Source organism: Ptychodera flava, chromosome 14 (genome assembly GCF_041260155.1).
Source record: "Ptychodera flava strain L36383 chromosome 14, AS_Pfla_20210202, whole genome shotgun sequence".
NCBI lineage: Eukaryota > Metazoa > Hemichordata > Enteropneusta > Ptychoderidae > Ptychodera > Ptychodera flava.
In genome coordinates, this window is record NC_091941.1 from 3,971,162 (window position 1) to 3,985,287 (window position 14,126).

At 35.9% G+C, this 14,126-nt stretch overlaps 1 protein-coding gene across 1 annotated transcript; it reads left to right on the forward strand.

The window, feature by feature from the left end:
• The first annotated feature begins 4,045 nt into the window (after nucleotides 1–4,045).
• On the forward strand, nucleotides 4,046–12,758 carry LOC139148997 (mitochondrial 2-oxodicarboxylate carrier-like). The gene is made up of 8 exons (XM_070720485.1): nucleotides 4,046–4,228; nucleotides 5,775–5,823; nucleotides 6,999–7,082; nucleotides 8,186–8,315; nucleotides 8,606–8,713; nucleotides 9,039–9,203; nucleotides 9,555–9,736; nucleotides 10,480–12,758. The coding sequence occupies exons 1-8, from the start codon at nucleotides 4,171–4,173 to the stop codon at nucleotides 10,592–10,594; spliced, it is 891 nt and encodes a 296-aa protein (XP_070576586.1). The 5' UTR covers nucleotides 4,046–4,170; the 3' UTR covers nucleotides 10,595–12,758.
• The last annotated feature ends 1,368 nt before the right edge of the window (nucleotides 12,759–14,126 follow it).

Below are 14,126 nucleotides of genomic sequence, written 5' to 3' on the forward strand. Positions count from 1 at the left end.
TGGAAAAATGTGTGACTAAATTGAATCTTTTATTGTTATCAAATTTGCCATTATTACACCCAAAATTTCTGAGATTAAAACATTAATTTCATGGAATATTTTAACCTTCCAGTATTGTCAATTTTGTAAACATTTTATAAGTGGCATCTAAGTTGTATATGTCTTGTACTTTTGAAAAAAAAATTCGGTAGGTCACTGTGCTCATTTTTTCACAATTTGGTTAAACGTAGCTAGGAATACACAATTTTCATACTCTCTCATGATTGTCATTTTGTGTGCTTTTCAGCTGGTGCCATTGAACTGGCCAGAGTTGGATAAACTCAAGTCGGCTTAGACTGAGAAATCCAAAAAGTTCACTGATGCATTTAAAAATGAATCAATTTAAGAACTTGCCCTAGGTATATGGCTCTACAACCTGCTGATAAGAGGTAGTGTTGAACATTTGCGTGCAGAACCACACATTACATGTTTTTTTTTACTCTGCGTGCATTCCTAATAAATAAGCGGCTATATGGTAATTTGGGGGGGACTTGAAAATTTTTGAGGGTATTGAGGGGGGGGGACTTGAAAATTTTTGAGGGTATAGAGGGGGGGATCTGAAAAAAAAATAAGATTTCAATCGCGATTCCTCCAGCCCCCCCCCCCTCACCATTTTTTTTGAACGCGGCCTAAAGGTTGTACCAGCGGCAATGGTAGTTACCACTTACCAAGGTCTGTCTGCTTTCAATAATTTTGACCCACGCTCAGTATAGCGGCCAAGAACACGCGATTGAAAAAAAAAAAAAAAAGACACCTCTTCAAAATCCTAACATCAAACTGTTTTTTGTGCCTTTTAATCTTTTAAAGGAAAGCAAATGCATTCTCGCGAGCCAGAGCAATAATTTCCGCTCCGCTGACTACGCAAAAATCAATCTTAACGGGTAGCGCTGAGCTGTTGCCGTTTACGACGATGAGCAAATGAAGACGACTATAAAAAAGCACATGCTCAAATACTGGCATATGGTTTTATCAGATGACATTTTACTGAGTCTGCTTATACATCCAGGTTGAATTCAGATTGGTACAATTATATACAAAATATATTGAACTCTTACAGTGGGAGTGAGATATGGTCTGCTGTTGGCAATATCAATTCCACAGTTAATAATGATAATGATAGTTTATGTGAAATTTATGAACAACCATGGCTGAGAAATATTCAGAATGATACAAGGAAGTGTGGAATGCAGAGGAATGAGCTCCGAACTTACAGACTATTTAAGACAAAATTTGAATTTGAAGTTACTTGTTCGATATAAGATCTTTTACCCATAGGAAGTGGCTGACAAAACTAAGAATTTCGGATCACAACCTTCAAATAGAACTTGGTAGAAGGTCAATTCCAAAAGTTCCTGCAAATGAAAGATTCTGCAAATATTGTAAGTCTTTAGTTGAGGATGAATTTCACTTTGTAATAGAATGTCCAAAATACAGAACGTATCGAGATAGTCTATTTTCATCCACAAGTTTGTATAATCCTGGCTTTCTTGATTTGAATGACAGAGAAAATTTCATGTATATCTTTATTCACAAAGATAAACTACCTCTTGCCAAATGTATTTCTTGTACTTTAGTTCCTCCCCAGCAGCAGCTTCATCCATTTGTTGAGCTGCATCTTTGATTTTTGTAATTTTTGCCTTACCACACTCCTTGATGTGTTGTTGAGCAACAAAGTATTGTATTGTATTGTATTGTATCAAAACCAAAAATTTGCGCAACTGATCTCAGTGCCAAAAGACAAAAACGTATGAAATCAGTGAAAGGTTAAGCACAAACACATAAAACGTTTTTATTTCCTAAAACAGCCTTTCACGTTGAGAAAACGAGCACAAGCGTGGGCTTGAATAAATTCCGTATCTTTTAATAATTTTGTCAGGTATTTAGCTTAGCAAAACATTCTGGTAAACTTCTGTACACATGGGGAAAGTTACTGGCCCGCGTCTTTAGGAACATTAACAGCAGGACATCTTTCAAGATAGAGTTACTGGTCCGCCATGAAAACTGCTGGTCTCGGGCCATCGGGTTAGCGTGAATTTCGCACGCTTCTCCCGTGAACCGAACGTGAGGTAGAGAAGAAATACCCTCCGCGACTTGCGCAAGTAGTTTTCCCCACCGGTTTTAAGGTCAATAGTAAGCAAATTTGTTGAAATATCAGAACATTGTTATAATCTGTCGAGTAACAACTACAATGATTTAGAACGGACTAATCTTAATGGTCAAAGTGGGCGATCGACAAACACTGGGATTTACTAATTTACTGGGATGTAATGCTCATACACTTTTTAATTGCCTAGAAAAATCCATCGAAAGTTGATAGTAACCTCCATAAATGTAACAATCTCCATAAATGTAACATAAACCATAATTGTAATAAAGTGCACCCATAAATGTAATATAACCCATAAATGTAACAAAAATCAACCATCTTAAATGTAATAAAAACACCAACCACAATTGTAATAAATGGTAACCATAAATGTAATAAAAAAATCACCCATAAATGTAATACTTGTCAACCATAAATGTAATAAATCTATTTTGTCGTTGCAATTGAGGAATTAGCAGTTAAATATTTATCTATGTAATAAGGAAAGCAACTCCACATATTATTCATATCTTAATTGTTTGCGTTTAGTGTGTTTTGTATATTTGAAAGTGTATTTTACGTTTCCCTGTTTTGTGTACAGATCTGATTGGTCATGGCGAGACACAGCTGTAATCTAAACGTCAGTGCAGTCTCTACTCCGGAGTGGAGGAGACTGTATAACACTACGATCATTTTTCGAAAATTGCCGTACTTTCTTAATCAGTCGCCTCAAATTCGTCTTCAGTGAATAAATTGTGTGGAATAATCGATAGATTGTCTGCATTCCTATGTTGTCCCACTTGAAGTTTGTTCCTTCACTGGGGTGCTATAGGATGTCTAATTTTGTTCTACTGTGTTCAAAGAGTGATCGTATTGTTTTTACTATATTGAAATATAGATATATGTTCTCGTCAACATGTTTTGTGTCGTAAGTTTCTGTTATTAGGGTTTATATTTCTCTGTTATTTGTTCTGAGTCATCTGTCATAAACTGTGTGGTATCACTGGTTGACGAGTTATTTTGACGCTTCCTTATTATGTAATCATTAGGTCTTGAACTGCTATTCCACTTCCATTATCTAACGGTTTGATCTGTACACCACCGTTTTCTGATAGTGTTCTCAAAATATGCTATTCTGTGTTTCGGAAAAGAAACCTAGTTTCAGGAAAGTACGCAATAACATTACACTGGTCTTATTAAAGTTATTATTTACTCAGGGCATTGATAAACAAATGATCACATATGCAAGTTCAAGTTTATTACATTTATGGTTGAGTTTTATTACATTTATGGTTAATTTGTTTATTACATTTGTGGTTGCGGGTTGTTACATTAATGGTTGACTGTTTTATTACATTTGTGGTCGATTTTATTACAATTGTGGTTGATATTACATTTGTGGAGATTATTACATTTATGGAGGTTACAACTGTAAATAGGTGCAGCATTTCTATTCAGTTTTTGTTGAAAAAAGTAGGTACCATCTCCACCAAAAGGAAACGTCGTAGGGCAGTCATTTATGACACGTCTAGCTTGGAAGATGCCCAGGAGTAGAGCTCATACATACTATCAAGTTGAAATTCCGTGTTCAACAATGTTCAAGATTGACAATTACTTATTAGGCCTAATTGTTTGGAATGTGTTTTGATGTTTATGATGTTCAACTTGCCATTTATCGATCAAATCCATCCCTTTCACAACAATAAAAATAAGTTATTAGCAGTCCATCTATGGCTCGAAAATAAAAAAGTTACATATACGACATTTATTGATCAGATTCATAACGTCTAGACGAATAATGCTTGCCATATCCTGTGGAACGTCACTGTGTTGATGGCTGCGCATAAATATTCATGATGTTCGAGCTCGAGCTCGTACATGTCATGTCACATGGAAAGCCTGCCCTCGTGCGTGACCTCTGTCTGAACTACGACCTCATTTCTTTAATCGTGTGTTCTCTGCGGTTTCGTGTGTGTGCTACTCCAACCGTGCCGTGGCCGTGAATGTTTATGCCGTTAAACTTGACGTGATCCTACCAAGAAGAAATGCCAGAAAATATAGCTAAGCAAGCAGCCCAGCAGTTGGCAGCTGGTGGGCTAGCAGGTAATGTCTTTCGAAAGTGTGAGGCCGCTTGGCCTGTGCTTTCTCGTTTTGCGGTCACACAGACTTTCATGCAAGCGACCTCGACTCAGGCATATGCAATTTGCAATCGGTCATTTTAAAATGGGCGAGGATAGATTCTCATCAAAATCGTGGATCGTAAACGTGTACAATTTCCACTTATGACATTATCATATATCGCACAGAAAACCAACAAACTTGCGCGACCATTTCAAATTGCTAGTGCCTAAATGCGAGAAGTACACTATTACAGGTCACGAACCCTACTGCACGGCTCTGTGTAAAGGTCTGATAGCCCGGTATCTGAAACATAATTACATACAGACCCTGGATACAAACCTACACACCTACCTATCTAAGACAAGGTATATATAAAATGGAAAGTGAAATGTCGGTTTGATTTTAACATGACATAGAAATATAGTCCATTGTAATCAGTGAATATTTGCACATATACAAAACCGGTAGTACTAGTAGTACATTACAAAAACTGAACTCTTTCTAATTGAGATAGTTTTAATTACTTTGATTTTGTTGAAATTTGATGATTTAATATATGTAAGTGAAGTGACGACTTCACAAAATCTCCAATTTTCACAATCAATTATAAAATTTAAATCATAATATAATAGCTGGTACCAGTAATTCCTGTTCAATATTGTTTTCTATCATTCTTGAATTCTTACATTAGAATGCTGTTGATATGTAATTTAACCCTTTTCCTGCCAGACAGTATCCATTCCCCATCAACCAAGTCAGTAAAAAGCGGTTTTGAGCCAAAACACGACGTATTTTCACCCACTTGGCTTGGTCTGTTATAGCATCTTTAGTCCAAAAAAAATCAAGTTAACAGTATTTATGTTTTCAACAGCCTTCAAATGTACAGTATTATGTTTAAATACACCATTTGGAATATGTTGTGTTTCATTAATTTTAACCATCTTGACCACGTGGTGAAATATGGACTTGGCAGGAAAAGAGTTAAAGTAGACTAGCACCTTTTCTTGGTAATGATGAACACAACACTTCCACTGAAACCTGCATTTGGTGGAAGCGTATCGTATACTGCAACCGAGGAGAGGTCATAGACTAAGTTCAAGCACACATTAGTACAAAGAAAACCCAAATGCATATGGGGAGGGGGAGGGTTGTAACTCTATTTCAATGATTGTGCACACATACTGAAAGTTTATCTTTTGGACTAATTCCAAATCGACTGAAAGTATCAAATGTATCAGGTGTGATACAGATTAGATTGTCATCAGCTCAAGCCAATGATGTTTCGAGTGCAAAACATTTTTAACTATAATTATGGGACTTGAAAGTTCATATTGTTTCACAGAATGATAAGACTAACTGTAATTAGAATATATAAACTGTCATCGTTGAAACAGTCCGCATGTTTACTTGGCGAAAAAATGGAACAAAGCATATATTATTGAAATTCCACAAATTAATAGCATGTTCAACCATCGTCTGTTTATTCTTATGTTTTAATGTTATTGCTTGTTGATTTTTTTTTCACAAGGTATGGTTGAAGTCAGTTTGATGCATCCGCTGGACTTGGTGAAAACAAGGTAATTCAGCATAATGTTTCTAGCTCAAGTTATCTGTAGTCTCAAGCGATGTTCAATGGAAGCATTGACCTTGTCCCATTTCAAGGTCAGGGCTAGATAATAGAGAACAAGTACCAAAGTACAGTGCAGTTCAAATTTCAAAAGCTGGAAACAATGGAAACAATGTCATCTAATTGTTGTTGTAAAAATGTTGGTAGCAAAAATCTTATTTTTGACGATGATTCCAGTCCAAAATATCCTGTATTCAAAATAGTATTGTACTGTACCCATTGTTAGTTGACGAGCTAAAGAGTCCACTGATATAGCTCATTTGCATTGTCAATAATCATCAGCTGTCTCAGGTTTAGAATAGTCTTTCACATTCCACTTTCTGTGGAGAGGTTTAGAGCCTTGTGAATTTCTATAGATAGATACATCACGTTGATGTTATTCATAATTCATAGTTCTTCACTGATTGGTAAAATCAGAGGGTATCTAATTTGCATACTGATATACAAGTTGATTTGCATGTAATTTTAATGAAATAAGCCCAAATAATTATATCTCGAAGCTGGCTTTCCAACTATAATCCTGAAACTTTTGGTAAGCCTCTGATAATGACAGTAAAGCAAACATACAAGTTTTTAAGATCCTTCATTTCATCATTGTAAATATATGTAAAACATGGCACTTTCATAGCTATTTTCACAGCTATATGGTTGTGTGTACAAATGTTCCATGAAATTTAGTGGATGAGTGGATCAAAAACTCTTTAACTGCCAACATAATCGTGCCATTTGATCAAATCATGTACAGTCTATGTATGATCAAGTGTGTATTTCTCAAATTGTAAGTTGTATAATAATTGTGATAAAAGGATTTACTTTTGGTAAATGTTTATGAAATAAGCGTAAAAAGTCAGGCCCTTGGCTAATTCAGCTGCCACTCTTCTTGTCAAACTCACTCATAGAGATGGATGTCTAGATAAGTTGCTATATATAGCGTTTTCTAGTTCCATATCCATACTCCTTTTCATTGTCATCTATTGTCAGAATGTTGTATGAGATTGCATTGAACAACATGTTGTATATTCTTGCAAAATGCAGTAATGTGAGAATTTAGTTTCCAGTTGAGTGTTCAAAGTTCACATGAATATCACTGTTATTTGCATATTTGATTGTTTACTTTTGCGACAGGTTTCAAGTCCAGCGGGGGCCAGATGATCCAAACAGATATAAATCACTTGCAGATTGCTTCAGAAGGATCTATGCAACCGAAGGGTAAATTTATAAAACATTTATTCACCACATCCTTCCAGTCACAAATGCACATATACTAGTTCTACTCCACCACAGTATATGAAGGGTTATTGTTGAGGGAGGAAGATGCATCAGGAATGCACAGTTGTGTCATCATCATCAGGAGCCTGTATCAAAAGACACTGCAGGGCTATTCATAGAGAGTACTGTGTCAGTTCAGTATTTCAGAATCTTGAACTTTCTACTCTCATTTCATCTTTGCCAGCAAAAAAGTGTGGATCAGTTAGAAAGCTATATCACTTTACATTATGAGGTAGTCACAAATCTGTTCACATGCAATTCCAAAAGGTATAGCTATATTGGCAGTGACAGTCAAACAGCCATTAGATAGGGAAGTTTTCTAGATTGATTCCTTGTCATCTGTCAAATAGGGCAGTTATACCCAAAATTTCAGTGATCTTGGCAATCTTAAAGGTACTAGCTGCAACTTTTGATTCTTTTTTCATTGTTTTTACTCTGTATGTCAATCGGAAGTTCTTTTTTCTACTCCCTAAAGCATGTTAAAACTACCACTATTTACTTGTCAACACTGCGCCTGTACATGTGCAATGCACTGTTATTGTTTACATATGAATTCTAGTGTGGGGCAGAATTCGATTTTCAATAATAACAATGCAATTCACATATGTAGAGGCTGAGTTGACAAGCTGAATACTGTGTATTTCAACATGCATTTGGGGAGTAGAATAGGAAACTTTAGTTGATATTAATCACAAAAATAGTGGAAAAATCATCAAAAGTTACAGCTGCTGGCCCTCTACATTTGTAAGTCACTGAAATGTCTTCAAATGTTGTGAGTGTAGTAAACACAAAACAACGCCACTTGTAATAATTTCTATATCATTGTCGATACAGATCAAAACCCAGTGGGTGGTTGGCAGTGTTTTTACAATATTCTTCTTAGCGTGCACAACAAAACTCATGTCTGGACTATGAAGGCAAAACAGGAGGAATTATTTTTATCTTCAGTTAGCTAATTTGTATCAGGAATCACCATTTTCTAATTTGCATTCCAGTTGCAAGTTGCTGTGTTTTAATCGTATTTAACTTTGAATTTTCCCCAGAATCATTTCCTTCTACAAGGGTATTCTTCCTCCAATCATGGCAGAGACTCCCAAGAGAGCCGTCAAGTTCTTCACCTTTGAACAGTATAAGAAAATGTTTTTATTCGGGTCACCTACACCAACATGGGTGGTGAGTATATGAGTATATTCTGCTGATGATACAACCACTATGTGATATAAGATTTGGTGACGGCCTGTAACATTTTATGGTCAGTCTATCTTCCTTACACCTCTCAGATCAATATCCACAATTTATGAAATATCCACCATGGTGAAGCATATCATACAGTACATACTGATGTTATCATAATTATCTAAATATGTTATGCCAAGAACATACTCCTCTATGTTTCCTCCAAAGAATGTCAGAATTTTCCAAAATGTCCTATGTGTTACACTGTATTTCTTATCTGTTCACAGACCTTCACTTTAGCAGGCCTTGGTGCTGGACTCACTGAAGCAATCGTCATCAATCCATTTGAAGTGGTCAAGGTTAAACTTCAGACAGAAAGACAGGCTTTTACTACAGTAAGGAGTGATTAAGGTTACGTGTAAGAATCTTGTACAGTAAAAACATCAAAAGGAATGAAATCTTCAATGAGGTCAATCTCAAGAATCTGCAATTATGTTGTATGTTGCCCTCAGTGGCCAGTTACAAAAATCTTTTGGTTTGATTCATGCCAGCAGGGGTGTGAGAAGCGCATGGGTGACACAGCTATCAATTTCACACAGCACATTCCACAGCATTTCTCACAGATAAAGATGGATGATAGTCATTAGTTATCCTAGAAAAACATTTTTGTTTAGTATAAATAATGATAATTGTATAAAATTTGATTGCCTTTCTCTTCAGCAAAAATCAGCTTTCGCAACTGCAAGAGACATCGTCAGAGAGAAAGGTCTTGGCTTACAGGGTCTCAATAAAGGTCTAACAGCAACCCTTGGCAGACATGGTGTCTTCAATTGTGTCTACTTCAGCTTCTATCACAATGTCAAAGGCTGGATTCCCAGTGTGGAGGTATGTCATATTGCATTCTTTACATTTTAATCACAAGATCGCAACACGTTGTGGTGATGTTATGGCATCCACTTTTGAACAAATATGGAAGAAAATAGGAAATTTGCAATTGAAGAAAATGGGAAAACATATTCAAATCCATTTCTCCATATAGTGCCTCTACTATGTTTCCACACATATATGTACCAGTTTATGTAACATTACCAGTACTGTGTTTGTGATAGCATGCCACATGTAACTATCTTTTCCATTGAGCAATATTGCCTGTTTCTGTCACAGAAAAGGACTTACAATTGATTCATTTAACTTGTTACATGGACTAATTTTGCATTGAACTCTTTGTACCCACAGGATCCAACTTTGGAATTTCTCAGGAAGTTTACAATCGGTCTTATAGCAGGAACCCTGTCTTCCATTGTTAATATTCCATTCGATGTAGCCAAGAGTAGGATACAAGGGCCTCAGCCAGTACCAGGACAAATCAAATACAGGACATGTTTCAAGACAATTGCCATAGTCTACAGGGAAGAAGGGTAAGAGCCTAGTACTTTGTGAGTGTGTCTGTCTGCCAACTGGTTTTCTGTCTCAGAGGGGGTTGGTGGGGGGGTGCTCATGTTTGTTTGAAACAGACGGCACAAATGTGACCTATCAGATCTATACTTAGATTGTCCCTTTGCCTTATGTAGCATAGAAAGGTCCCTCAAATTTTTGCGGTAATTTTCGAAGTAACTCTCTGTCGCCAGCTCTTACAGCATGGTTGCTATTTGAGTTACTATCGTGAACAGTCTATGTCTAAAGCCATCAGTTTAAGATTCAAAAATCTAAGACATGAGAGAACTTTGTTTATCATAGATTTTCTAACCCCCCCAAAATACCAGTATATCCCTTTCAATTAGGCATCTTTACTTGCATGACATAGGCTATTATTTTGTAAGTTGTAAGAAATACACAGGGCCAATGATAAAACATTAAGATACAATGTGCTGTCTTCGTGTCTATCAATCATAAAGTTCAATGGCAGATCATCTTAAAGTGGGATACTCCTTCTGCGTAACAAAGTGGACACAAATGTGGAGATTGGAATTGTGTTATTGATAATATATCTGGCAACGACAGAGAAAAAAACATAAAAATCATCAAACCACATTGCCATGAGATATTTTTGCTAACATACATTTACCATGGTACACCATCAAATGTAAGCTACTTTCAATCATGTCTATTTTGAATTAAAGAAAAAAGTCTCTAACACAAGGTTTGTCATTCTTCCTTGCAGGTTTTTTGCATTGTACAAAGGATTGGTGCCAAAAATAATGCGACTTGGACCTGGAGGTGCCATTATGCTTCTTGTTTTTGAATATGCATACGACTGGCTGCAAAAATACACATGAAGATAATATTCTCCTATTCTGAAGTTTTGAATTTAAGCAGAGGTGCAATTTGTATTTTAAATTTACTATAATTACACCTTCTAATGTTTTTTAGTTTTTGCAATCACCTGTACATGAAAAATATGCGTTAACATTGGTATTATCAAACTTCTGAGTATTAGGAATACTGATGTAGAGAGTTTAATGTTTGAAAAATGTGGCTGATCAAAAGATGCCTGACCATGATGTACACCAATTGTCCTCAGTATTGCGATATGGGTATTTCTGAAATTAGTGGAATTGTTTCCAGATGTAGTCATAAATGATTTTGTGTTGAAGGTTGAGCAACATACAAAGAATGTTAAGAAAAATGTTTGTTCCCATGAAAATCCAGATTCCCTCTGCCATATTTGTCATACACATTCTTAAAAATGTACAAAAGTCGTATTGAGTGCTACAGGGTCCCTTTTTGTAGAATTAATTTTTGCAGTGGAAAGAGATGTTTCCGAGTAAGACAGCAAAAATTCCAATTTCATACAGTGTTCACAGGGTCGAAAATACTCTTCCGAAGACTTCCCTAACTGAATGGTTCATGTTAGTTGTTGGATTGCATAAATTGCACATTTTTAACCACAATGTTTCCCTGAAAAACTGCCCAAGATACAAAATCACAGACTGCCAATCTTGCAGTGTGTTTTGCCTTGTAAATCAACTGCTCTAGACGGATAAAATTTTGCCATTGATTCAGTTTTGAGTGTGTGGAATTGATCATAAATGCATGTTTATCAATGAACACAAGTACAATTTTTGCTTTCATTCATTGGCCATGGCAGATGTTGAAAGAGTAGTGTGGAATGTTTTATCTTCTCTGGATTTCATGAAATTCATTATTCAGGCACTTTTCCATCAACTGAAGAAAACTTATTTGTTACATGAAGTCTACAGGCTGCATTTGATGAATTTGGAGTAATGTATACAGTGAAAAGCAAGTTAAAGCTGAAGTGTTTAGCATTTGCCACACTCAAGCAAACCTGTACTATGGTCAAATCTACATAAGTGACTTTCAGTAAGGTCATGAAAAGATAAGAAAACTTCACAGCTGATGATGCTGCCACAAGTGATGATGTTCAAGTGTTGACTTTTGCTCATCACTCGCTCTGTTGTATTTTGCACTGTCAACTATGATCTTTTTAAAGTCTTGTGAATGGGGTTGTGATATTAGTATTTAAAAATTGAATTTTATGCTGAAAACAGCAACGATGTCTTTATGCAGCTTATCACCATTTTATACACCAATTTATAAAGCGTAAGTGATTTATATTGAATAAATTGCACACAAGAGCTTTTACTATAATTTTTAACATTTTATCAGGGAATTACCGTTTAACAGTGATCACAAATCATGTTAAAATTATACATTTTTATTGACCTTTATCGAGTTAGACTGTGCAGCTAAGTGCTTCACTCCAGACTTCAGTGCTTCATCGAAGATAAATCTGAATTCTGTTTATGACAAGAAATCAAGTTGGCTACAAATACAGTGGTGCTAATCTTTATTATTTAGTGTGCTCAGTTTGAAAAACTGATAAAATCGCAATGTAGCAATTAATAGAATTCTTTTAGATTTTTCAAATAATGTGAATTTCTGCCGAGTATATAGATCTTATGATAGATGTGTTTAGCGGGTCTTTCTTGATAGTGAACTCAATTTGCCACTTGGATTGTTCAAAGACTAAACGTGTGCTTTTCTGCCATCTCATGTGCACACGACTTTTTAACTCTTCTTATTTGCATCTGTGTATTTCAGAATCAGTACAGGGTAGATATAACTATTTATTCCTTCAAAAATGTACAATTGGCTCAAAGTCGCTGAATTAATACTTTGTGTGTTCTTTCCTTTGTGTTTGTGGACATTGTAAAATCATATTGGTTTTGATACAAATCATGGAAATAAAACTAGTTTCAGATATTTTAAATTCAGCAAAGCTGTGATCTCATCAGTTAGAACAATTTGTATGCTACTGTACATGCCATGGCAATACTGGTTGTAATTTTTCTATAGGACAGTGTATGTAATATTTTAGGTGCTCTGCATTGATATTGTCACAAATGATATACAATTGTAGCATTTTAAATGAAATAAAATCTGATTATCCCATCAGGTGAGGGTGGGATTTAAAGTTCAGGCTGTGTCCTCTTTGGCATTTTCATCATCCTGAGTAATATGAATGCTATTTTGAAGACACTGACACCTAGAAATGTGCCATCTCACATGGTGAACACATTGTAAAGAGTGCATAAAAGAAACTACTGATTTTCTTAGGTGATGTTTTGTTATGCAAGCACAAAATCTCTATCCATCAAGTTGTAAAATCGTATTTCCATGGTCTGATTTCACTGAACCTGGAACATCCACTCCCGGAAAAACAACGTTTTTCCCTCTACAGCTTGTAAAGAAGCTGCCATTTTACAAAAGTTTACCTTTCACACTTCTAGTCCGGTTCCCTGAGCCATTTCTACCGCTGGCTGCGCTGCCTATTTTCGTTAGCAGCGCAGCCAGCGGTAGAAATGGCTCTAGGAGCTAGACTATCACAGTACGAAATTAAAGTTGACAGAGAGGGCCGGTGTGAGGGCGCTATGTGACAGGTATCTGAAGAACTGAGACTGCTGGTTTTTTTTTTGGGGGGGGGGGGGGGGTCGCCTCCACAAGGCACAAGATAGATGTCCCATCTCGCAATAAGCATTGTACATTTAGTTCATATGTAGTGCTAAACCTGTTGTTAGATAATACTTTAGTTTCCAAACGAAAATTTGAACGTCATATGACTTAACGTTCAAAGTACATGTACATCTGTCGCCATCATCAGATAGACAGTATTGCGGGATATAAGTGCGGAATACAATTCTGTACAATACGATCACAGCTGGACCGTGATTAAGCTCACAATACGGTTTAACAACTTGACGTGTCCTGTACCCGCATAATCTTCTTGAAAAATCTTTGTCTGGGGACTGAATGAATGGAGAACAACAATTTTGCATGATATATCATAATGACAGGAACAAACACTGCTACTTACAGATATGATCGATGTTATGACTAAATCTTTACGGGCATTTCCATTTAGTTAACGTTCATTTATGACAGTAAAACTGTAGTGACAGACCGGCCTGCTTGCAGAGTAAAGTAAAACGAATTAGTCGCAATGGAGTGACCCAAATTCCATAAAATAGCATCTGACTTTCTCATACTCTATCTAGTATAGTTCATGTGATAGACGGGATACTGTAAATAGTATCTAATGTTATATTGTTATAATTTAAAACGAACAACTTTTTAAAAAATGACATTTTATTTATTCTATACAGAATTTTATTCCTGTAAAATACAAAGAAATTTACATTTTCGTCATCCTATCTCGAGTTTATTTTAAATCGACGCAATTTTTAACTCTCAGTTCCCTGTGTAACAAATCATAATTCCCATCCCGTCCATACTTCTCTAACATATTTGAATAATATGATATGCATTTGTCTGTAAGTTTGTATCGTT

What these genes read in the sequence shown, in the direction of transcription:
- LOC139148997 (XM_070720485.1), top strand. Translation starts at nt 4,171, where the DNA reads ATGCCAGAAAATATAGCTAAGCAAGCAGCCCAGCAGTTGGCAGCTGGT. An exon ending in AGGATCTATGCAACCGAAGG is followed by an intron (nt 7,083 to 8,185) that starts GTAAATTTATAA and finishes AATTTTCCCCAG; the next exon opens with AATCATTTCCTTCTACAAGG. An exon ending in ATAGTCTACAGGGAAGAAGG is followed by an intron (nt 9,737 to 10,479) that starts GTAAGAGCCTAG and finishes TCTTCCTTGCAG; the next exon opens with GTTTTTTGCATTGTACAAAG.